Source organism: Plecotus auritus (genome assembly GCF_963455305.1).
Source record: "Plecotus auritus genome assembly, chromosome: 12".
In the NCBI taxonomy this organism is placed as follows: Eukaryota; Metazoa; Chordata; class Mammalia; order Chiroptera; family Vespertilionidae; genus Plecotus; species Plecotus auritus.
This window is the reverse complement of record NC_137778.1, coordinates 13698384-13721582: the sequence shown is the minus strand read 5'-3', so window position 1 is coordinate 13721582 and position 23199 is coordinate 13698384. Positions and strand designations below refer to the sequence as shown.

Sequence of the window (23199 nt, the reverse complement as noted above, 5' to 3'; positions counted from 1 at the left end):
TCAGCTCATCCACATCTGGCCCCTCCCTCTCTCTTCCAAACAGAGTGGCTAGGAAGAAAGGACGCCACGAGATGACTGGTCCTGCACGCCAGGAGTTTAAAGCTCAGTGAATTGATAAGCACAGCCAGTACACAGGGACAGTGTGACACAGACCAGGACCAAGTGAACCTCAAGAGGGTTTAATTCATGTGCCCGAGATGTTTGACGTTCTCCCATAATTGGGTACACTATGGATCCAAATTTTAAAAGCTTGTTCATTTCCCCACTACCTTCCGCCCCACCCCCTGCCCTCTCAAAAACATCCAAAGCCAAACAGAAGCATTCTGAATGATCTACCACATAGAGCCATGAGTAGCCTGTCAGCATCTTGCCAGAGAAGTGAAGAATTAAGAGTTATATAAGTATGTTTAGATTGTAAACATTTTCCTCAAAAAATATTCTAAACCGGGGTGGGGAACCTTTCTTCTGCCAAAGACCATACAAAATTATCAACTTAAAAATTAGCCTGCTATATTTGGTCAAACATTTAATTAACTGACCCCTAATGCCCTGGCAGGGCCAGACCAAATGATTTCGAGGGCCTTATATGGACTGTGGGCCGGACGTTCCCCACCCCTGTTCTTAAACAATTCTACAAAAAAGTGACTTATCTATGTGATAGAAAAAGCTCCATTTTATTTTAAACGAAACAGAGTAAACCACGAATGTAAACTGCTAAGTGGGGAGATGACGCTGGGACTGGCGTGGAGAGAGGAGAGACCACGGGAAGCCATCCTTACCCTTTGTAACTTGCCTGGTAGCACCGCGGATACGCTATTCCCTGGCTCTGAAATGCTGCTTCTCCATGTGGAATGATTCACTGTCGGGTAGAGGCACTGCCTGTTTATACTTCTCTGCAAATCTGGGGAACAAGCCACCAAGTGGAGATCGCCCTGATGAAGTTCAAATAGCAGGTTTCCTTGGGTACCGACTCCTTGGAACGTGACAGAGCATATTCTGTCTACTGGGTGATTAGAAACACAGCTGTGACTGTCGCCTCCCTGAAGAGGAGGGGAAGGTGTAGCTCAAACCCCAGCGCCAGTTCCAGAGACCACACTGCAGGACATGGGGCAGGGTCATGTAAATGTCACCAAAACGTTTCAGAAATACTGGCCAGTGGAGGACGGGCCTGTCACTAGTCAGGATTCCTGTGTCTCAGCCAGGAAATGTCCACTGCATTTAATTCTTGGTGAAGGAGAAGAACCCAAAGGGCCTTGGGACTGGGACCACTGTGTCATGATGCGAGACAATGTACTGCTCTGGACCCAGCTCACCCAATGGGAAGATGATGGTGGGGGAGACGATCTCTATGTTCCCAAAGTTAGAAGACTCTCTGGTTGTTCAGAGTCTCACGCTTCCGGTGTTGGAGTGAAGTAACTTCAACCAAAGAGCAGATCAAGCACTGCTCCCCTGGAGGTCATCTTGGGGCGTGAGGTCAGGGAGAAGCACCATTTGCATTGGAAGCCGACAGCAAGGGCTGGCCTGGGCCCGGCGGCATTAGTTCATGGAGTAGGTCTGGGCCCAGGCAATGCCCACGTGGGAGTAGCAGTACAGGAATCCCAGGACAGAGAGGGTCACCCACGGCCAGCCTGCAGGGGGAGGACAGAGATGCAAGAGCAGTTAGAAATGCCTGGGGTGGGACTTCCCACAGACGCAAATTATCCTCCAACCCAACAAACAGCATAGGCCTCGGTTTACCCATTAAGACACATGCCTCCTGCAAAGTCTGCTCTGAACGGAATGCCAGCAAGTTGAACCTTACATTCCCACTGGGGTCAGCATGAAATGAGAGGTGTGCTATCACAAATGCAAATCGTGTTTAGAAATAGGACAAGCTTTTAAAGAACACGTATTTAGAAAACCAAAGCAGTTAATAATAAAAAAAGAACAACAGGCCCTGCTGGTGTGGCTCAGTGGCTAAGCATCAACATATGAACCAGGAGGTCAAGGTTCATTTCCCCTGGAAATGTGAGGGCACATTTCCAGGTTGCAGGCTCAATCACCAGCAGAGGGCATGCGGGAAGCAGCCAATCAGTGATTCTCTCTCATCATTGATGTTTCTATCTCCCTCTCCCTTTCTTTCTGAAATCAATAAAAAATTTTAAAAAAATGTTTAAAAGAACAACAGTCCATGAGACCCATAGTAAATCTCAAAATAGAGATTGACCATTATTTTGAATTGCGTGCCATCGGTAAGCACACAGGAGAGCCTAAATTAAACATTTGCTTTCAAAACTCACACCTTTTAATGGTTCATTCTACAAGTACTTGTCTTAGAATATCTAATGTTCTTTTCTTTCTCCTTTTAATTAACAGCTCCTTCTGCTGAGTATTTGTTGCTTAATGATCTTCATGTCTTCTACATGTTTTACTTATTAAAACCCTTAGTGGGGGCTTTGGGGAGCCAGAGGTGCTATGGAGGATACCAGATGCCAAAAAAGGAAGATCTAGTCCTTCCTCAGAGGTGCTCCACTCTAGCTTGGAAAAGACACACACAACTTGGATTTACGAGTCATGTGATATGTGCTAGATAATGACATGTACAGAGCACAATTAAACTGCACCATGTGGGATGATAAGAATTTGTTAGATGGAAAGGGCCAGGGATGAGCTACCAGAGAGACCATCTGAAGTGTGAACATTACAGGCCCTCCAAGGAACAGGGATCATGTGATGTGGCTACCACACAGGGAGGAGCAGGCAGGGAGGGGGCAGGGTAGGAAGAGGGAGGAGGCAGGCGCTCTTCCTGCTATGCAGATGGTATCATAGATGGAGTAATAAGATATAGGTGGTGGTACCATGATATCCTATATAATCCTATATAATAAAAGGCTAATATGCAAATCAACTGCGGTTGCTATGACGGGCACTGACCACCAAGGAGCAGATGCTCAATGCAGGAGCTGCCCCCTGGTGGTCAGTGCACTCCCACAGGGGGAGCGCGGCTCAGCCAGAAGCCCTGAGCCGGGCTCATGGCTGGTGAGCGCGGTGGTGGTGGCAGGAGCCTCTCCAGCCTCGGCGGCAGCGCTAAGGATGTCTGACTGACAGCTTAAGCCCGCTCTCGCTTAGGGCTCCCGGACTGCGAGAGGGCACAGGCCAGGCTGAGGAACTCCCCCTACCCCAAGTGCACGAATTTCGTTCACCAGGCCTCTAGCTGTTAATAAGCCATTGGTGAGGTATATAATAACTACAGCTAATGGGAAACGGGTAGAACACAGAGCGAAATGGCTACAGCTAATAGAAAGTGAGCAGTGTCATTTTACTCGGGGTTACTATGGCTAAGCAATTCTCTGAGCAATTCCTTCAGTCTGAAGGGACTGGGAAGGCAGGGGCTGCGGATAGTGAAGGAAAAGATGATCATCATGCAGGGCCATGAGGGGTCAAAGGTTTTCTGAGAAGTGAAGGGATAATCAGAACAAGAAGTGGGTTTAACAAAAAACTTTGTCTAAAATGTAACGTTGTAAAATGGTACAGCCACCATGGGAAACCATATGGAGGTTTCTCGAAAAATCAAACATAGCTTTGCTACATACACATACACCCCCAAAAATGGAAAGGAATGACCAGAAGAGATATTTGTACACCCTTGTTCACAACAGCATTACTTACAATAGCCAAAGATGGAAGTAACCCAAGTGTCCATGGACAGGTGAATGAATCAACAAAATGGGATATAATGGCATATTTCCAGCCTTAAAAAGGAAATTCTGACGTATGCTACAATATGGTGAACCTTGAAGACATTAGGCCCAATGAAATAAGCCAGTCACAAATGAACAAATACTGTGTGATTTCCACTTACACCAGGTACCTATCGAGTTCATAGACACAGAAAGTAGAATGGTGGTTGCCAGGCGCTGGGGTTAACGGGTACAGAGTTTCGGTTTTGCAAGATGAAAAATGTTCTGGAGATGGATGGTGGTGATTGTTGCACAACAATAGGAATATGCTGAATACCACTCTTGTACACTTAAAAATGGTTAAGATGGTAAGTTTTATGTTATATATCATTTACTGCAATAAAAAAATTATGCTGAGTGAAAAAAGCCATTGACAAAATAATACAGACTGTATTACTCCATTTATGTAAAATTCAAATTGATTTATAGTAACAAAAGCACATGAGTGGCTGCCTGGGGCTGGAGCAGGAGGAGGGCTAAATGACAAAGGGCCACTAGGAATCCTTGGGGATGGTGAAAATGGTTTGTACCTTGATTACGGGAATGTTTTCAAGGGTATACACATCTGGAAAATACCTTAAATGAATTTCTCGATAAAGTTGTAAAAAGAATTGCTTAAAGATAACAGAACACTAGCAAATCACAGGTTTATGGTATGCTACTATGTCCTAGGAGAGTGGTGGGCAAACTCATTAGTCAACAGAGCCAAGTATCAACAGTACAACAATTGAAATTTCTTTTGAGAGCCAAATTTTTTAAACTTAAACTTCTTCTAATGCCACTTCTTCAAAATAGACTTGCCCAGGCCGTGGTATTTTGTGGAAGAGCCACACTCAAGGGGCCAAAGAGTCGCACGTGGCTCGCGAGCCGCAGTTTGCCAACCACGGTCCTAGGACATATATGGCCCAAAGTATTCAAATAAAAGATGCAGGAAGGAGATGAGGGAATAATGGCGGCGGAATAGACAGACGTGTTCCGAGCCTTGTCCCGGAGCAGAAAGAAAGAACAGCTGAGGGACGCACAAGGAGTGTTTGTTGGCTGGTTGGGAGACAGCTGAATTCCAGAAGGAGGTGGGGGACTGCTGAACGGGGTTCCCCTGACCTGGCAGCACCAACTGCGGCTGGGTCCCCTCCCGGAGCTGCGGGCTTGGACGCGGAGTCTGCGCCATCTTGATCCGGAAAGTGGAGCTTATCTGAAGCCTGAGAATCCACAACTGCGGCACCCCAGGAACAGCTGCGAGCCCCAGAACAACGCTCCCCAACTGGCGCAAGCACACGGGTTCAGAGGAGCTCTACACTCCACCACGGAAAGGTCAGATTTCGCCTGGGATAAGGTGAGGTCTCTGGTCCCGGCGGGAGAGAGGAACGCACGTTTTGCGGGAGCTGGAGGACCAGGGAAGTCTGTGCCTAGAAAAATCCGTGGCTGTAGGGGCTGGCGTGATCTGTGATTGTGGAAAGGGGTCCTCAGAGCTGCTAAGAGAAGGGCACTCTAAAAAGCAACCCATTTTGATCTGAAGTGCAGGGACACCCTAAGAATTTCAGGCTGTCCAGACTTACGCGCAGCCCGTGCGCTCCCTTTGTGCCTGGGTTTACTCGCAGTCCTGGAGTTCGCACACTTGGGCTTTTTCCTCTTCAAATCCTTGCTTCTGATTACTAAGCCCAATACATAGGATCACCCAGTTGGGGACACCCTGGGAGACTGCAGGGGAAAGTTGTTTTTCTGGAACCTGGGGATCGGAGCGGGGAGTGACCATCAGAGAGTCAGCTCTGAGGCAGACCACGCCCACAGGCCGGTGGCAGTGCCACAGAGAAAAAAGGCTCTAACACTGCCTAGAGAGGCCATAGATAGACCCGGAAGTCAATCCAGAAACACTGCCACCCAGGGGCTGAATCACAAATTGACTCTTGCGTAATCAAAAATAAAGGAATACGAGAAATTAAGACACACCGCCTGCTTAAAATCAGGACTGGCTTACAACACCGAAGAGCAGTGGATCGCAGGGAACTGCAATACTGTCTGGACTGAGAAACAGGCGTGCCAAACAGAAAAACAGAGGAAGTGAATGACCTTCACTACTTCACATTTTATTTTTACCTTTTATTTTTTTATTTTTTTATTTTTTTTTATTTTCATTTTTTGCATCCTTTAATCAAGAAACTTTTTTTTTCTTTTTTCATCACTTGATTTTACCTTTTTAATGATTACATTTTTATTTTCAATCCGTATTATTACTACTGCTATTTTATCTTTTTTTTTTAAAGTGTCATTTTATTTTCTCTTCATTTTATTTTGGGATTAGGGTTCTACATTCTATTTTTTATCTTTCCTTTAGCATCGTTTTACTCTATCTCAACTCTACCTTTAGGCCATCACTCTCTTCCTAACCTCCCCCTTTTCAGTGTCCTGTTTGTCTTACCCTTTTACTGCTTTAGATTTTCCCTATTCTTTCTGTTTACCCCTTGTTAAAATTTCACCCTACTTACATATCTAATCTCTAATCCCCTGCTCCAAGTCCACATACACCTCTCCCTTCGCTGTCTGAGCTATCCATAAACTTGTCCTTCTCTCTGTCCTTTTGTTGTTGTTTGCTTGAATGTAGATTATATCCAATTTTTATGCTGTTTTTGTGAGATTGTTTTGCTTATTCTTCTTTTGTTTATTTTTTTGTTTGTTTTGTGCTTCAGCTTTCCCTTGCCTCAACCCATATTAGTTGGTGTTGTAGTTTGTATTAATCCCCAGGCACTTGTTGCTGGCATTTGCCGGGATTAGTGATTGTTCTATTGGAGTTTTATCCCCAATATATATAGTCTGTTCCTCTTTCTCTCTTAGTCACTTTCTTGTCTCTCTTACTTTTTTTTTTCTCTTTACTTTCCCTTTTCCCAATTTCATTTTCACACTCCTTTTTTCTTTTTTTCTTTCTTTCTTTCTTTTTTCCTCTTCTTCTTTCTCTCCTATCACCTAATTTGCCTTTCTCTGGTGGTCACCTTTATTGGAGGTTATTAATATCGTGAATACATTTCTGTTCAGTGCCTTGTGAGTTGTACCTGGTAGTGCTGTATTTTGTGCCTTTAAATCAACCCAGGAGAGAGAGAACTACATAACCAGACACCCAGAGAAGAGAGACCATGGGGAGACAAAGAAGCAGCCCGCATATGAAAGAAAAGCAGGCATCACCAGAAAAGGAAGTAAACGAAATGGAGGCAAGCAACCTTCCAGAAAAAGAATTCAGAGAAATGGTCATAAGGTGGCTGAAAAGAATGGAAGACAAATTCGACAATATGAGCAAGAACCAAGAGGAAATGAAGAAGAACCAAGAAGAAATGAAAAATGACATCGCTGCTGTAAAGAACTCAATAGAAAGCATCAAGAGTAGACTAGAAGAAGCAGAGGACCGCATCAGTGAGCTAGAAGACAAGATGGAAAAAAATACCCAAGAAAAGCAACTTCTAGAAAAAAAAATTAAAAGGCAGGAGGAGAGTCTAAGGGAACTTTGGGACAACACGAAACAAAACAACATCCGCATAATAGGGGTTCCAGAAGGAAAGGAAGCTGAGCAAGGAATAGAAAACCTCTTTGAAGAAATAATGACAGAAAATTTCCCAGATATAGGGAAGAAAAAACCCACACAAATCCAAGAAGCTCACAGAGTCCCAAGCAAAATGAACCCCAAAAGACCGACGCCAAGGCACATTATAATTAAATTGGCAAACACCAACGACAAAGTAAGAATCTTAAAAGCAGCAAGAGAGAGACAGAAAGTTACATACAAAGGAACCCCCATCAGACTAGCAACTGATTTCTCAACAGAAACTCATCAGGCCAGAAGGGAATGGAATGAAATATACAAAGTCATGCAAAGGAAGGGGCTGAATCCAAGAATACTGTACCCAGCAAGGCTGTCAATCAAAATTGAAGGTGAAATCAGGAGCTTCACAGACAAAAAAGGACTAAGGGAATTTATTACCACCAAACCAGCAATGCAAGAAATGCTAAAGGGTCTACTGTAAAAAAAAAAAGAAAGAAAGAAAGAAACAGGAAGCGAAGAAGTAACACAGGGGTAAAGAATAGGAATGGCGACAAATAAGTACCTATCAATAATAACTTTAAATGTAAATGGATTAAATGCCCCAATCAAAAGACATAGGGTAACAGATTGGATAAGAAAACACGACCCATATATCTGCTGTCTACAAGAAACCCACCTCAGAAAAAAAGACGCACACAGACTGAGGGTGAAGGGATGGAAAAAGGTTTTCCAGGCAAATGGAACTGAAAAAAAAGCTGGGGTAGCAATACTTATTTCTGACAAATTAGATCTCAAACTGAAGGACATAACAAGAGATAAGGAAGGCCATTTCATAATACTAAAGGGAGCAATCCAACAAGAAGAAATAACTCTGGTAAACATATATGCACCCAATACAGGAGCACCCAAATACATAAAAAAACTCCTGGAGGATATTAAGGGAGACATTGACAGCAATACAATCATAGTAGGAGACTTTAATACCCCACTATCACCATTGGACAAATCCTCTAAACAAAACATCAGCAAAGAAACATCAATCCTAAATGACTCACTAGACCAGATGGAATTAATTGACATCTTCAGAACATTTCACCCCAAAGCCACAGAATATACATTCTTCTCAAGTGCACATGGGTCATTTTCAAAGATAGACCATATGTTGGGACATAGGCAAAGTCTCTTCAAATTCAAGAAGATAGAAATCATATCAAGCATCTTCTCAGACCACAGTGGCATAAAACTGGAAATCAACTACAATAAAAACAACCCAAAGAAATCAAACACATGGAGACTAAACAGCATGCTATTAAACCATGACTGGGTTACCAGAGAGATCAAAGAAGAAATAAAAAACATCATGACAACAAATGACAATGAAAACACTACAATCCAAAATCTATGGGACACAGCGAAAGCAGTCTTGAGAGGGAAGTTCATAGCTCTACAAGCCTACTGCAAAAAACAAGAAACAGGGGTAATAAATTACCTAACCCAACAACTCAAAGAGTTAGAAAAAGAGCAACAAGAAAAGCCCAGTGTAAGTAGAAGGAAGGAAATAATAAAGATCAGAGCACAGATAAACGACATAGAGACCAAAGAAACAATACAAAAGATCAACAAAACCAAGAGCTGGTTCTTTGAAAGGATAAACAAGATTGATGAACCTCTAGCCAGGCTCACCAAGAAGCAAAGGGAGAGGACCCAAATAAACAAGATCAGAAATGAAAGAGGTGAAATAACAACAGATCCCGCCGAAATACAAAGGATTGTTAAAAATTACTACGAACAACTCTATTCCAACAAACTGGACAACCTGGAGGAAATGGACATATTCCTAGAAAAATATAACCTTCCAAAACTCAATCAGGAAGAATCTAAACAGCTCAACATGCCAGTAACTATGGAAGAAATTGAAGCAGTCATCAAAGAGCTTCCGGCAAACAAAAGCCCGGGGCCAGACGGCTTCACAGGAGAGTTCTACCAAACATTCAAGGAAGAACTAAAACCTATCCTCCTCAGACTATTCCAAAAAATTCAAGAGGAAGGAACACTTCCCAGCTCCTTCTATGAAGCCAGCATCACCCTAATACAAAAACCAGATAAAGACAACATAATGAAGGAGAATTACAGGCCAATATCTCTCATGAATGTAGATGCCAAAATCCTCAATAAAATTCTAGCAAATAGGATCCAGCAGTACATCAGAAAGATCATACACCATGACCAAGTAGGATTTATCCCAGGAATGCAAGGATGGTTCAATATCCGCAAATCAATAAATGTGATACATCACATAAACAAATTGAGAGATAAAAATCACATAGTCATATCAATTGATGCAGAAAAAGCATTTGACAAAATCCAACACCCTTTCTTGATAAAAACTCTCAACAAGGTGGGAATAGAAGGATCATACCTCAACATCATAAAAGCTATATATGATAAACCCACAGCTAACATCATACTCAATGGGCAAAAACTAAAACCATTTCCCCTAAGAACAGGAACAAGACAGGGATGCCCACTCTCACCACTCCTGTTTGACATAGTACTGGAAGTATTAGCCACTGCAATTAGACAAGAAGAAGAAATAAAAGGCATCCAAATTGGAAAAGAAGAAGTAAAGCTGTCCTTATTTGCAGATGACATGATATTGTACATAAAAAACCCGAAAGACTCCATCAAAAAACTAACAGACTTAATAAATGAATTCGGCAATGTAGCAGGATACAAAATTAACACCAAGAAATCTATGGCATTTCTATACACCAACAATGAACTTACAGAAAGAGAGACTAAAAAAGCAATCCCATTTTCCATCGCACCAAAAAAATTAAGATACTTAGGAATAAACCTAACCAAGGAGGTAAAAGACCTATATGCGGAAAACTACAGGACACTGAAAAAAGAGATAGAGGAAGATGTAAACAGATGGAAGAACATACCATGTTCATGGATTGGTAGAATCAACATCATTAAAATGTCCATACTACCCAAAGCAATCTATAGATTCAATGCACTCCCCATTAAAATACCAACGGCGTATTTCACAGACCTAGAAAGAACTCTCCAAAAATTCATCTGGAATAAAAAAAGACCCCGAATAGCCACAGCAATCCTGAGAAAGAAGAATAAAGTAGGAGGGATCTCAATACCAGATTTCAAGCTGTATTACAAAGCCACTGTCATCAAAACAGCCTGGTACTGGCACAAGAACAGACATATAGATCAATGGAACAGAATAGAGAATCCAGATATCGACCCAAACCAATATGCGCATTTAATATTTGACAAAGGAGGCATGAGCATACAATGGAGTCAAGACAGTCTCTTTAATAAATGGTGTTGGGAAAATTGGACAGATACATGCAAAAAAATGAAACTAGATCACCAACTTACACCATACACAAAAATAAACTCAAAATGGGTACAGGACTTAAATATAAGACGGGAAACCATAAAAATACTAGAGGAATCCACAGGCAGCAAAATCTCAGACATATGCCAAAAGAACTTTTTCAGTGATACTGCCCCTAGGGTAATGGAAGCCAAACAGAAAATAAACAAATGGGACTACATCAAAATAAAAAGCTTTTGCACAGCAAAAGAAACCATCAACAAAACAACAAGAAACCCCACTGTATGGGAGAACATATTTGCAAATGGTATCACTGATAAAGGTTTAATTTCCAACATCTACAGGCAGCTTATACAACTTAATAAAAGGAAGATAAATGATCCAATAAAAAAATGGGCAACGGACCTAAATAGAAGCTTTTCGAAAGAAGACAGAAGGAAGGCCAAGAGACACATGAAAACATGCTCAAAGTCACTAATTATCAGAGAGATGCAAATCAAAACAACAATGCGATACCATCTCACACCTGTCAGAATGGCTATCATCAACAAATCAACAAACGACAAGTGTTGGCGAGGATGCGGAGAAAAAGGAACCCTCGTGCACTGCTGGTGGGAATGCAGACTGGTGCAGCCACTGTGGAGAACAGTATGGAGTTTCCTCAAAAAACTGAAAATGGAACTCCCATTTGACCCAGTAATCCCACTCCTAGGAATATATCCTAAGAAACCAGAAACACCAATCAGAAAGGATATATGCACCCCTATGTTCATAGCAGCACAATTTACAATAGCTAAGATTTGGAAACAGCCTAGGTGCCCATCAGCAGATGACTGGATCAGAAAACTATGGTACATCTACACAATGGAATACTATGCTGCCGTAAAAAAGAAGGAATTACTACCATTTGTAGGCACTTGGATGGAATTAGAGAACATTATGCTAAGTGAAATAAGCCAGTCAATGAAAGAAAAATACCACATGATCCCACTCATTTGGGGATAATGAAAAACATTATAAACTGAAGAACAAAAAGATAGTTACAGAGGCAGTAAAGCATCAAACAGACTGTCAAATTACAGTGGTAAGGTTAGGGAGAGGTGGGGGAAATAAGAGATCAACTGAAGGACTTATATGCATGTATATAAGAGTAACCAACGGATGCAAAACATTGGGGGGTGAGGGCATATATGGGAGTGGGGTGGGGGTCGGGGGCAATGATAAGATATGTACACATGTAATACCTTAATAAAAATTTGAAAAAAAAAAAAAAAAAAAAAAAAAAAAAAAAAAAAAAAGATGCAGGAAGATACAATTCATTTTTGTTATTAGTCCTCACCCAACGACATTTTTCCCATTGATTTTCTTTTCTTAGAGAGAGTGGAAGAAAGAGACATCAATGTGAGAGAGACACATGGATTGGTTGCCTCCTGCTCGTACCCAGACAGGGGCTGGGGATCAAACCTGCAACCCAGGTACAATTCCTTGACCGGGAATTGAACCCCAGACCCTTCGGTGCACAGACCGATGCTCTAACCACTGAGAAACATGGTCCAGGGCATACCCTCATCTACTTTACACATCTGGGCCTCAAACCCAGGTTTTGAGGCCTCAGCATTTTTTCTTTTCTTTTCTTTTCTTTGTTTCCCAAAAAGCTCACCTACTTCTTTTACATCCTCTCATGGGAAAGAAGGATTGGATGGTTCTAAATTGAAGCATGAAATCCTATGGCATTGGTTCTCAAACATGAGCCCACATCAGAACTATTGGAGGGCGGGTTGAGACAGAGGCTGGGGCCGCCATCCCACACCCTGTGGGAAGGGCCTAAGGGGTGGGCCTAAGATTTGCATCTCTAACGCCTGCCCAGATGATATGGACCCCGCTGGTCCAAGGAGCGCCCTCTGGGAGCCACTGTCCCAGGGGAGCTCTGCAGAAAGCTCTCCACTGACGGCTGTTCATGACCTGGTGGGCTCTCACGGAGAGGAGGCAGACTGCTGAGCTTTACAGGTGGCCAGGCACTTTGCTGGGTGACTTCTCCATTCTCAACCACCTTATGGGGGAGCTATTATTGGCCCCAGTTTGTAGAAAAGGAAACTACGGCTCAGGGAAGTACAGTAACTTTCCCAGGTCTAACAGCTAACTTGGACCTCAGGCCGCATGCAGGAAAGGCTCGCACCAGGCCCCTGCCTCCTGGCCTGTCCCTTTCCCTTCAATCCTCTGCCTCCAAATCTGGTTTCCTCCCTTTACTCGTGGTGTCCAAGGTAACAGGGAGGGGGAAGCAGCAGGTTCTTATTAGCATCATCCATCATTAACTCACTTGGTCACCCCACCTCCAGAGGCCTCCGTTTCTCCATCTTTGCAAAGGAGGTCGAAGGAAGCACTGATGAGCATGTTCCCACCCTTCGTCTTAGTGCCTAACCTGGACCCAGCATTGGAGAGCACGCTCCCTGTGCCTGGATGATCTTTTATTAAGGCTGCGAGAGCCCGGGTTATTTGGCCTGCCATGGGCTGAGGGCATCCAGCAAGGTGACACAGAGGACGGGGTGGCCCTGCGCCCTCGGGGAGCCTCAGGCCATGCCAACAAGTCGCTTGCTAGGTGCTGCGAGCACACTTTCACTGGCACAAGCAGCTGTCTTTAATGAATCATGTTGTTCACAGTCAATTTCACAGCCTGATGAAGTCAATTTCACAACCCAGGCTGCATTTTTCATCCTTCCCCGGCGCCCGCCCGTGCAGGCCTGCAGGCAGATGTTCGCTGAAGCCCTCGCTGCCATAAAGTAAAATCACTTCACGTGAAATTGGGGAACACCAAGGACAGGCCAGAGCTGCTGCTGTTGTTTTTTTAATTTAAATTTTTTATTGTTGACACTTTTAAAAATTTACTCTGACAGCGCAAGTAGAAGGCGGTGCTGAAAAACACAGATTTTTCTCTCGCTTGGGGCAAATGGCTGGGGGACCTGCTTCCCAGAAAACTGTCCTTGCAGCTGGAACCACAGCCCCAACCCTGGCCTCTGAGGCCAGAGGCTGCACGGTCAGAACCTGCTTCCACGGCTGTTCCTCTTCCCTGACCCGAGTCCTAACACACCGCCTAACCAGGACTGCTGGTCACTGTTAATCCACGACCACACTATGTAACACAGCGGATGCTGCCCAGCCCACGAGCTCACGAAAGCCACTTCCCCAAAGCAAAGGGATGGGCACGGTGGGAACCAGAGTCTCTGACACACAGCCCTGACAACCCTCACCCTCGCTGGTATTTTTGAAGCACCTACTGTGTGCCTAACATTTAGACAGGAAGCCTGGGCCCTTGTCACATGAGCAGTCTGTGTGCCCTGAGGGCTAAGAGCACACTTCTGGGCCCCGAGGCTTCACCTGCACCTTTGGGTTCAGTTCCAGCTCCGTTACCCAAGCGTGCAGGTGACAGGAGGCCCAGGGAGAACACAGACAGAGACAAGATCCTCAAACTGCTGGCGACACTAATAACTGAAATGTCACCGTGAGAGAAACAGCTGAGCTTTAGTGGTTTTTGTTTGGTTTTCTAACCCCGCTACCCTAACTGGGATGGCACAGGTCTGGGAACCGCGTCACGGAGGAGTGGCTGACAGACCTGGCCATGGTGGATCTGCAAAGGAGAAGACCCTGGAGAAGAGAAAGTCGTTGCCTGCAGATACAGAAAAGTTCACCCTTTCAGAAGACGGCTGGGAACACATCTGCCACCCCTCTCAGGAGGCGGAGGGACACTGGCAGCTGCAGCACCCACTCGGGAAGAGGCTCCAAAGACACCGAGAATCCCTGGGCCGGGATGACGCCCGGGCGAGACAGGCGGCCAGACTCAGTGGAGGAGAGTCCGCTTTCCGACGGCAGGTGGAACCAGGTCTGAGAGTCTATGAAGCTGCTCCTTCCCACCAGGTCATGGGACCAGAGCACACATGGTAAAATGGTCAATGAATGAATGAGGATGAGATGAAGGCACATGGGTACAGGTTACCGACTCGTGAGTACTCATTGGAATACAAGACTCCCAAGTCCCTACTACAGGCAATCACAAATAACAGCTGTTGCAAAATCCCTGAACAAGAAACCACATGGATGTCTATTTGGCCTCCCTTTCCCCCAGCCCGTGGGACATGAAGCTAACCGACAGAAGTGCCCATAATCTAGGCTGGTCAACACTTGTGGGTGTGCCTGGGAGAAGAGGCACCTGGCATGTACTGGCCATCCACACCAGCCACCTCCTCCTTACCACCCCCAAATGAATATACCAGAGAGGGCAGGAAAGGGAGAGAAAGAGAGTGATGCCTAAGGCCTGGGAGCACCTGAAAAGGTGATGTCAGCAGATGCAGCTGACATGTTCTCTTCCTAGAGCAGCTGTTAGATAAAGGACTCCAAATTACTTAAATTCTCAGCACAGAGCAGAATGATAGGCCCGAGCTCCCGGCAGCAGCGACAGTAGCAAAAGTTCTTCCTGGGGCTCTCAGAAGCGACAGTGGGCTGTGAGCACCAGCCACCCCTCGGGAAGAGAAGGAAATGTTCCTGCCTGTCAGAGCCGGCTTTGTTCCCACTTACTGCGTCTGCAGTCTAACCTGCTCGTCGCCATGCTGATGGGTTGGAAGGCTGGAGGTACGGTGCAGTGTGCACCATCTTCTCTGCTCCTAGTCCGGGGGCCATCCCCACTCTCCCCCTGCTCCTGCCGCCTGGTCAAAGGCAGGCTGGCTGTGCCTGGGGTGCAGGTTCTGTCTAAGGCACTGAGCCCATAGGGTGGTCTCATTAGTACTGACTCTAGCCACCTGAGCTGCCTGTTGCCTTCCCAAAGCAGAAATGGACAGACACACACAAAAGACCTCTGAGATTAGTTCAGAAAAATGTGGTTCCAACACTTACAAATGGTATTTGGAAAAGGCATCTCACTTCCCAGGCCCTGGTATAAGTGTTCGCGTAGGCAGCTAGTTAGTATTAATAAAGGAAGGAGCAAAGGGAATCACAGTAAGAAGCATGATCAACTCGGGAGCTGAATCAGACAGTAAGCCTGATTAAGTCTGTAAGTTACAGCTTCAGACACCCCAGAGCAGTGGTCGGCAAACTCATTAGTCAACAGAGCCAAATATCAACAGTACAACGATTGAAATTTCTTTTGAGAGCCAAATTTTTTAAACTTAAACTTCTTCTAACGCCACTTCTTCAAAATAGACTCGCCCAGGCCGTGGTATTTTGTGGAAGAGCCACACTCAAGGGGCCAAAGAGCCGCATATGGCTCACGAGCCGCAGTTTGCCGACCATGGCCCCAGAGAATCACAGCATTGTCCCTCCGAGGGGATTAACACCCCTCCCTCCCCTGTGTAGGGAGGGAGGACTGGCTTTCCAGTCTCCCCAAGATACAACTGGTCCACGTGCCCCAACTGTGGGGGAAGGAATAAAGGGGAAATTCCTCTGCTGGGCCATGTGCAGTAGAAGCCAAGATGGTGACCACAGGGGTGGAGTTTAGCCTGGGAAAGGGTTGTATTGGACAAGAACACAGAATCCTGGGAAATGTAGGAAATGGATGGGTTAGGGGCGGGCCCAACACCAGCCTGCAGAGGGTTGGGAAATTGATTGGTTAATCTGAAAGAGTGCCTGGTCCTTCCCAAACCAGAGACAATATAATCCAAGCTAACAAAGGCAGGGGCAAGCTTGCTCTCTCTTGCTCCTTCTCTTCCCCCCCGCAACCCCCCTCTTTCTGATGAGGGTGAGCAGAGAGGCACAGAGCTGACCCACAGCATGGCTGCTCGTCTCCTGCTAAGGCAAAGGTGAGCACAGCCACCTGGCCCTGGCCAGTAGCCACGGCCACTGCTACTGTCACCTCAGGCCACATGGCAAAGAGGGGCCCAGTGGAGGGGCTGTGTGCTCAGCCTGAGAGTAAGAGAGTGCGCAGGTGAGCACAGACTCGGGCGAGGTGGACCAGTTCCAGATGCCGTGTTTTACAAGGGACACTGTCACACGGAAGCCACTTCAAGGGCTACTGGGGAGCCACAGTGTGGGCACACTGGTAAGTGGACGTTTAGCCTGGAAAAGTCCATGGAGACAGAACTGGGCCAACAGATGGAGGTTAGAGGTGGTGGACTTTAGCTACTACCGCCGACAGCCTCCCCACAAGGCAGGGGCATCCTGGGTGCCCATCCCGTCAGAATTCAGAGTTCTGAAAGAACCATTGTGGGTGGCTGCCTCCCATGGGTGGTGGAACCAGAGACCCCCCCTCCAACTCTTAGAGATTACAGTCCCACCCAGCAAAGGGAAGAACGAAGACTGAGGTTAGATCAGGGGTGGGCAAACTTTTTGACTCGAGGGCCACAATGGGTTCTTAAACTGGACCGGAGGGCCGGAACAAAAGCATGGATGGAGTGTTTGTGTGAACTAATATAAATTCAAAGTAAAGGAGCGGAGGGGAGAGCAAGAGAACCGGATAGAACAGCCACATGTGGCCCGCGGGCCGTAGTTTGCCCACAGCTGGGTTAGACAGACACCCTGCGTCTGAGCAGGAAGAGGGGCGGGTGTCCTGGCTGTAGGGGACAGAAGGCCATGTTCCTGTAGGCTGTGGAAATGTCACAAGATACGGCAAGATTTTAGTCAAGCGCTCGTGAGGACATTTATCTGACGCGTAAAGTGACTCAGACACATATTTGGACTCGGGCTACAGAGAAAGCCATTTTTATGCCTTAAATATCCCATTCTGAAGGGACACTATTCCTCTCTGGCTCCCGCCTCTGGCAGATAGCCCCGGGGAGGGGAGGTGTCTGCCTAGGACAGCAGGCCGGATGCTCTGAGCCCAGGCTGGGATTAGACCAGGGGTGGGCAAACTTTTTGACTCGAGGGCCACAATGGGTTCTTAAACTGGACCGGAGGGCCAGAACAAAAGCATGGATGGAGTGTTTGTGTGAACTAATATAAATTCAAAGTAAAGGAGCGGAGGGGAGAGCAAGAGAACCCTCCGCTCTTTCGGCTCCGCAGGCCGGATAGAACAGCCGAACGGGCCGGATCCGGCTCGCGGGCCGTAGTTTGCCCATGGCTGGATTAGACCCTCTGCCAAGGGTCCCTCCTGGCAGCCCTGCTCCCTTGGGCAGCCTGGATGGGCCTGTGTAGGCCTTTGCAGGGAGCAAGCATTCCACAATCCCACAGGGCAGCTCTCTTCCTCAACTGGCAATCTGCCAGAATCGAACACCTCCAACCAATTTCCACAGGGCAGAGGGGACGGGGCAGGTGCTGACCTGGAGCCGAGGAGGAGAAAGAAAGGCAGCCTGGGTCTCTCTGGGGTTCATTAATGTGCCTGCAGTTACTAGTAAGGTATCAGCACCTTCCCTGCCCCTCTGGGCTTCCTGTTCTGCCAGCAGGATTGGCCGGGAGGCTGGGTCCTTTGGGAACGAATCCCGATCTACTCCCTTCCTGGGGTCTTTACATGGGGTGACCGGTTGGCCCCCAGGGAAGGGATCTCGGCTGGACTCCTTAATAGAGTTCCCAGATACTCCTTTGGAGTGGGTCAGCTCGGGTGTGAAGCTGGACCATGTCTACGAGATCACTCCACAATGCTACCAGTCACACCTGTCTAGTTCCTCCTAACCTGTGCTCCAGCAACAGAGCTTGGCATGATAGCGAAAGAAGGAACTGTGACAGTCCCGTCTCCCCCTGCCTGTTGGTGCCACTTCTGCCAACACCCTCGGGTGGGGTACTGACTGGGCTGTTAGCATCTTTCCCCTCCCTTGCCTGATGGGCTGCTGTGTGCTCTATTTGGGAAGATTTGGCTCCTTTCTTGCTGTAAGGGCTGGGAAGGATCTGAGCGGAGGACACACTAATCATCCTTTGACTCTCATCATTCAACACTTACTGAGCTCCTATATACAGGGCACTGGGCTAAGTGCTGGGGCTACCAAAGAGATGAGAAGGCTGGTGTGCGGTTAGGGAGACAAATTAGATGTAAAAAGATATAACACATCTGAGCTGGTTCTTCTCTCTCCCCGGGGATGAGACTGCATAGCTCTCAGGAGACAGTGATCCAGGGTATCAGAGTTCATCAACATGCCTAATTGACTTCCCAACATGGCAGTCAATTAGTAACACTGCATAGAGTACACTGTCTCCTCTTTCTCTTTCTGAACTTATAGAGTGAGAATATGTTTTTAAAAAGACAAATATGGGGCTCCTGGTCAACTAGGGAAGAAGTGTGCCACGAAGCAAGTAAGTTAATAAAGAAGAGGACTGCTCCGTGCCCACACACCTGTAGCTCATTCCTTGCCTCCCCATCACCTTAGGAGAGGAGGTCACAAGAGTTCCTCTTGTTTAAATTAGTAGCCATACAGGAATACACAGCTGATCTAGAAAGAGATAAAACATCTTCTATCCAAGAGCTCCCAAACGTCCTGATGAAGAGTTTGAGTTGTAGCTGAATGCCCTTCAGTGCATTTACAGTTGCTTAAATTCCAAAGTTGCAAATAAAAGGCCTTGTCACCTGGCAGGTGTTGCTCAGTGGTTGAGCGTCGACATATGAACCTGGAGGCCACAGTTCAATTCCTGGTCAGGGCACATGCCCAGGTTGTGGGCTCAATCCCCAGTGAGGAGCGTGCAGGAGGCAGCTGGTGAATGATTCCCTCTCATCACTGATGTTTCTATCTCTCTCTGCCCCCCTTCCTCTCTAAAACCAATTAAAAAATATTTTTTAAAAGGCCCTTGTATTACATTTTCCCTTTTTAATAAAAAGAAATAATAATCAGATTATCTCCTCCTTTGCTAAACTCAAGAACGTACCTATAGTACAACACTTTTAATGGAAACTTTAAAAGTATTTTTTTAGAAATCCCCTCTCCTTCAGCACTCTTTCTAGGATGAGTAACCACAAAGCACAAAGAAATGACAGGACTTGCCTTCATGGCCGGGCCTGTTTCAGGAGCCAGAACTGTAAGGCCTAGAACAGAACCCTGCCCTTGGACTCAGGAGTCCTGCGTTCCACAGCTTGCTTGTCAGCTATGTTCACTAGCGTCTCTAGAACCTCTTGTTTCTGTTCTTTAAAACTAGGATCATCAATCTCTACTCACAAAATCGTTATGAGATCATCCCTCAGCACTGCTGGTGATCAGTAGTGTGATTTCCGTAACACCAACCTGGATCCTCACGCCCAGCATTCCAACTTTCTGCTTTCCCGTTCTCCACAAGCTAGACAAGCTGGGTGACACCACCTATGACAGGTCAAGGTCGTTGGTGACTCTGACCTCCATGTGGTCACTGCCAAGACAACAGGGAACCTGAAGCAGCAACCTCTCGGACACAGTGTGGCCACCCTCACAACGGGAAACACTGTGCTACCTGCATCCCACCAAGCGAGGGCTGTACTGGACACGAAGGTCTGCCGCGGCCACGGCGAGGCTGGCCTCCAGCGCCCCAGGCGCTGCTGACTTCGGTGTGACCAGCACTGTGCTGGGGCTACCCCATCAGACCCACTCAGGCCTATCCAGTGACTCTTTGGGCCCATGGTTTGCTTTGTGAGTCCCTTTGCAATGATGTTAGGCTCAGACTCCTGAAAATGAGTCTGCCTTCCTGAGCTCGCTTAGACATGGAGAGAAAAAGGGCTCCTGTGTACCCTGGATGGTCAGAGGGGACCCAAAATGTGATCCCAAGCACTATCTAAAGACAGCCATGTATCTGGACTATCAGGATAGTCCCCACATATACATACTAGAGTTGGATATATATCCAAATATATGCTAAGTATATTTGGATAAGTATTCAACTATCCCTCCACCTTCCCCAAGTATTTGACAGTTGGGCTGATTCCAAGGACTTGAATCACTGGAAGATGCTTTCATTATACACCAATTGAGTTATGTGACACAAAATTCAACGGTGCTCGATGTCTGAGTCTGAATAAATTATATAATTATTATGCTGGGAATGGTCTGATTTTAAAAGGCTCAATTCTGGTGTCACTTGAACTGAACCACAGTTCCCTGGACATTTCTGCACGCAGGCATGTTAATTCAAACGTTGGTATTACAACCAGTTTTTGCATTTTGCATAATGCATGTGTGGACCTCTGTGAAATTTTATAATTAATCCTGCATTTTGTATTAACACCTGTGTGGTACACGTGGCCACTAATTTCTCTATGGAACCAATAAGCACTCACTTAGAGAAAAAAGTGCTGGGGAACACATACGGTGTTGTGCATAATCAACCAGCTCGTGGGACTTTAACTTGCAGCGTGTATGGATTCAGGGTCTTGGGATAATAACCGAATAGCACTGAATAAGCAGATGGATATTGAAGACAAGACTGAAGACCTCTCCTGATGAATAATGAACCCACAGCAGTGCAACAGCAGCAGAAAAGAAAAATGCTGCCAATTTCCCCATCACCAGCCCCACCAAGTTCACTGCCAGGGGAGGAAGGGCCCGAATAATAAATGCATGGCTTCCAGTCTCCATCAGCCAAGCACACACTGACTCTGTGTTCAGAGGAGTCCTCTAAGGATCAGCACAGCAGGCAATGTACCTGAATATTTTTTATCTGTGGTGGTCCTGCAGACCCCCTCCCTTACCCATGCAAAAGTGATTCAGATGCTGAGACTGATGATACCACACGTGTGCCAAGAGGGCATGGAAAATTTTACCACTCACATAACGAGGATGTCTGGGGAGAGCAGGCACCCAAGCCATTCCGAATCCGCCTGAGCAACGGGAGGGGCAAGTGCCTTTGAGTCTTATTGTGGTGGGGATGGCGCCAGGGTGAGCGTGGCCTGGTCTGAACTTTCCTCCAGCCCCCAGGAAAGGAGAGAGTCCATTTTCTTGTTGGCTTGCTTGCCCGGCAATGGGACAGCACAGGAGATGAAGGAGGGGTGGAGCTTGAATGCTGTTGGCAAATATCAAAAATGGAGCCAGACTCCTCATTCCCATTTTCCTGCCTTAGAGCTTCCATTTAGAGATTTGAAACACTATTCTCAAATTTGCCTACCGTGTGACTCAACCTAAATATCTGTCCTCATCAGCAAAAGTTGTATAACATTTCCAGTAAGTGATGTCACACATATCAAAGGAAACTGGCCCAGGGCCCGTACATAGCAGTTGCCCAATAACTGTTTCCAAATATCAATCTGGAAATTAAAGAGAGGGGGTGGGATCTGTTTCCTACAAATAGTTTCACCTTTATCCTTACTCTGTGTTCTTGTGAAAAGCAGAGAGAGGCCACCAGCCCTAGTAAGACCCTTGAAACTATTTACCAGAGATATTGGGATAAGGGGAGGGAAAAGTAGAGAAGGGGGTACAAGGCTGAGGGGAGGGACAGAAGGGGGGCTCTGAGCACTGCAGAGGGCAATTCCCCAAGGTGTTACAGAACATGTCTGTCTGAGGCACCTCAGCTGGTCACAGTGGACAGGCAGGTCCTCACTAGCAAAAGGATGGCTCCAATAGGGAGGATAAAGGACAGGAAATGGTAAGTTATGAGGTGAACTGTACCCCCTAGAACAGTGGTCGGCAAACTGCGGCTCGCGAGCCACATGCGAGCCACAGTTTGCCGCTCTGTTGACTAAGAGTTTGCCGACCACTGCGTAAGGCATTACCCTTACCCAGAAGTTTTGACTTCAGGTTAAAGACATTAATACATTATTAAAATGTTTTTTAAGTGTTTTTCCCTAAGGCAGCGGTGGGCAAACTCATTAGTCAACAGAGCGGCAAACCGAGGCTCACGAGCCGCAGTTTGCCAACCACTGCCCTAGAAGATATGTTTAAGTCTCAACCCCCAATTCCTCAGAATGTGACCTTATTTAGAAACTAGTGGCCCGGTGCACGAAATTCGTGCACATTAAAAGGGGATTAATTAGAGGAAATAATTTAATATTGCTATTTGCCCTTTCTCTATAATAGAAGTGTCAGAGATGAAAGAAAATTAGCAAAATGTATATGAAAACCTTCTTCCTGTCAGAGTCTGGGGCGCACCACAGGACCCAGAGTCAAGTTCCCGCCCACCCACATGTGCCTCAAAATCATGTGAGACCCAGATCCGGCCGGCCCCCGTCCCCATTGGGCTAGATCCAGACCTGGCCAGTCCCACCTTTGTCAAGCCCTGCCGGGCAGGGGACGTAGCCTCAGGGCCCCTGGCCCGGTGCCAGGATGGGGGGCGTGGCCTGAAGTCCCCCAGCCCAGACTGGGGCAGGCGGCATACCTTGAGGTCCCCCGTCAAGCCCCGCCAGGTGGGGGACATGGCCTGAGGTCCCCCGTCAAGCCCTGCCAGGTGGGGGGGCGCAGCCTCAGGTCCCCTGTCAGGCCCCACCAGCAGGGGGCTGAAGCCTCAGGTCCCCCCGCTGGGCAGGGGGGCGCAGCCTCAGGTCCCCTGGCCCGGTACTGGGGCAGGGGTAGCGGCCTAGGTCCCTCGGCCTGGTGCCAGGGTGGGGGGTGTGGCCTGAAGTCCCCTGTCAAGACTCACCTGGTAGGGAGCACAGCCTGAGGTCCCCCGGCCTGGCACTGGGGCAGGGGGAACAGCCTGAGATCCCCTAGCCCAGCACCAGGACGGGAAGCACACCTTGAGGTCCCCTATCAAGCCCTGCAGGCATGGGGCATGGTCTCAGGTCCCCTGGCCTGGCA

The 23199-nt window shown here is 46.8% G+C and overlaps 1 protein-coding gene across 2 annotated transcripts in view; it reads right to left on the bottom strand.

Annotated features, from left to right (window-relative positions):
• The window catches only part of HHAT (hedgehog acyltransferase), a 221125-nt gene that overhangs the window by 33268 nt on the left and 164658 nt on the right, over positions 1-23199 (bottom strand). The window contains exon 12 of one of the 2 annotated variants that reach the window (XR_013959496.1): positions 780-1628. Coding sequence is in view for 1 of the 2 variants with exons in the window: in XM_080649230.1 (XP_080505356.1) it covers positions 1537-1628 (92 nt within the window). In the remaining variant the exon portion in view is untranslated. Of the gene's footprint in view, positions 1-654; positions 1629-23199 lie in introns of those variants that run through there. The other variant, XM_080649230.1, reaches the window with a different exon arrangement.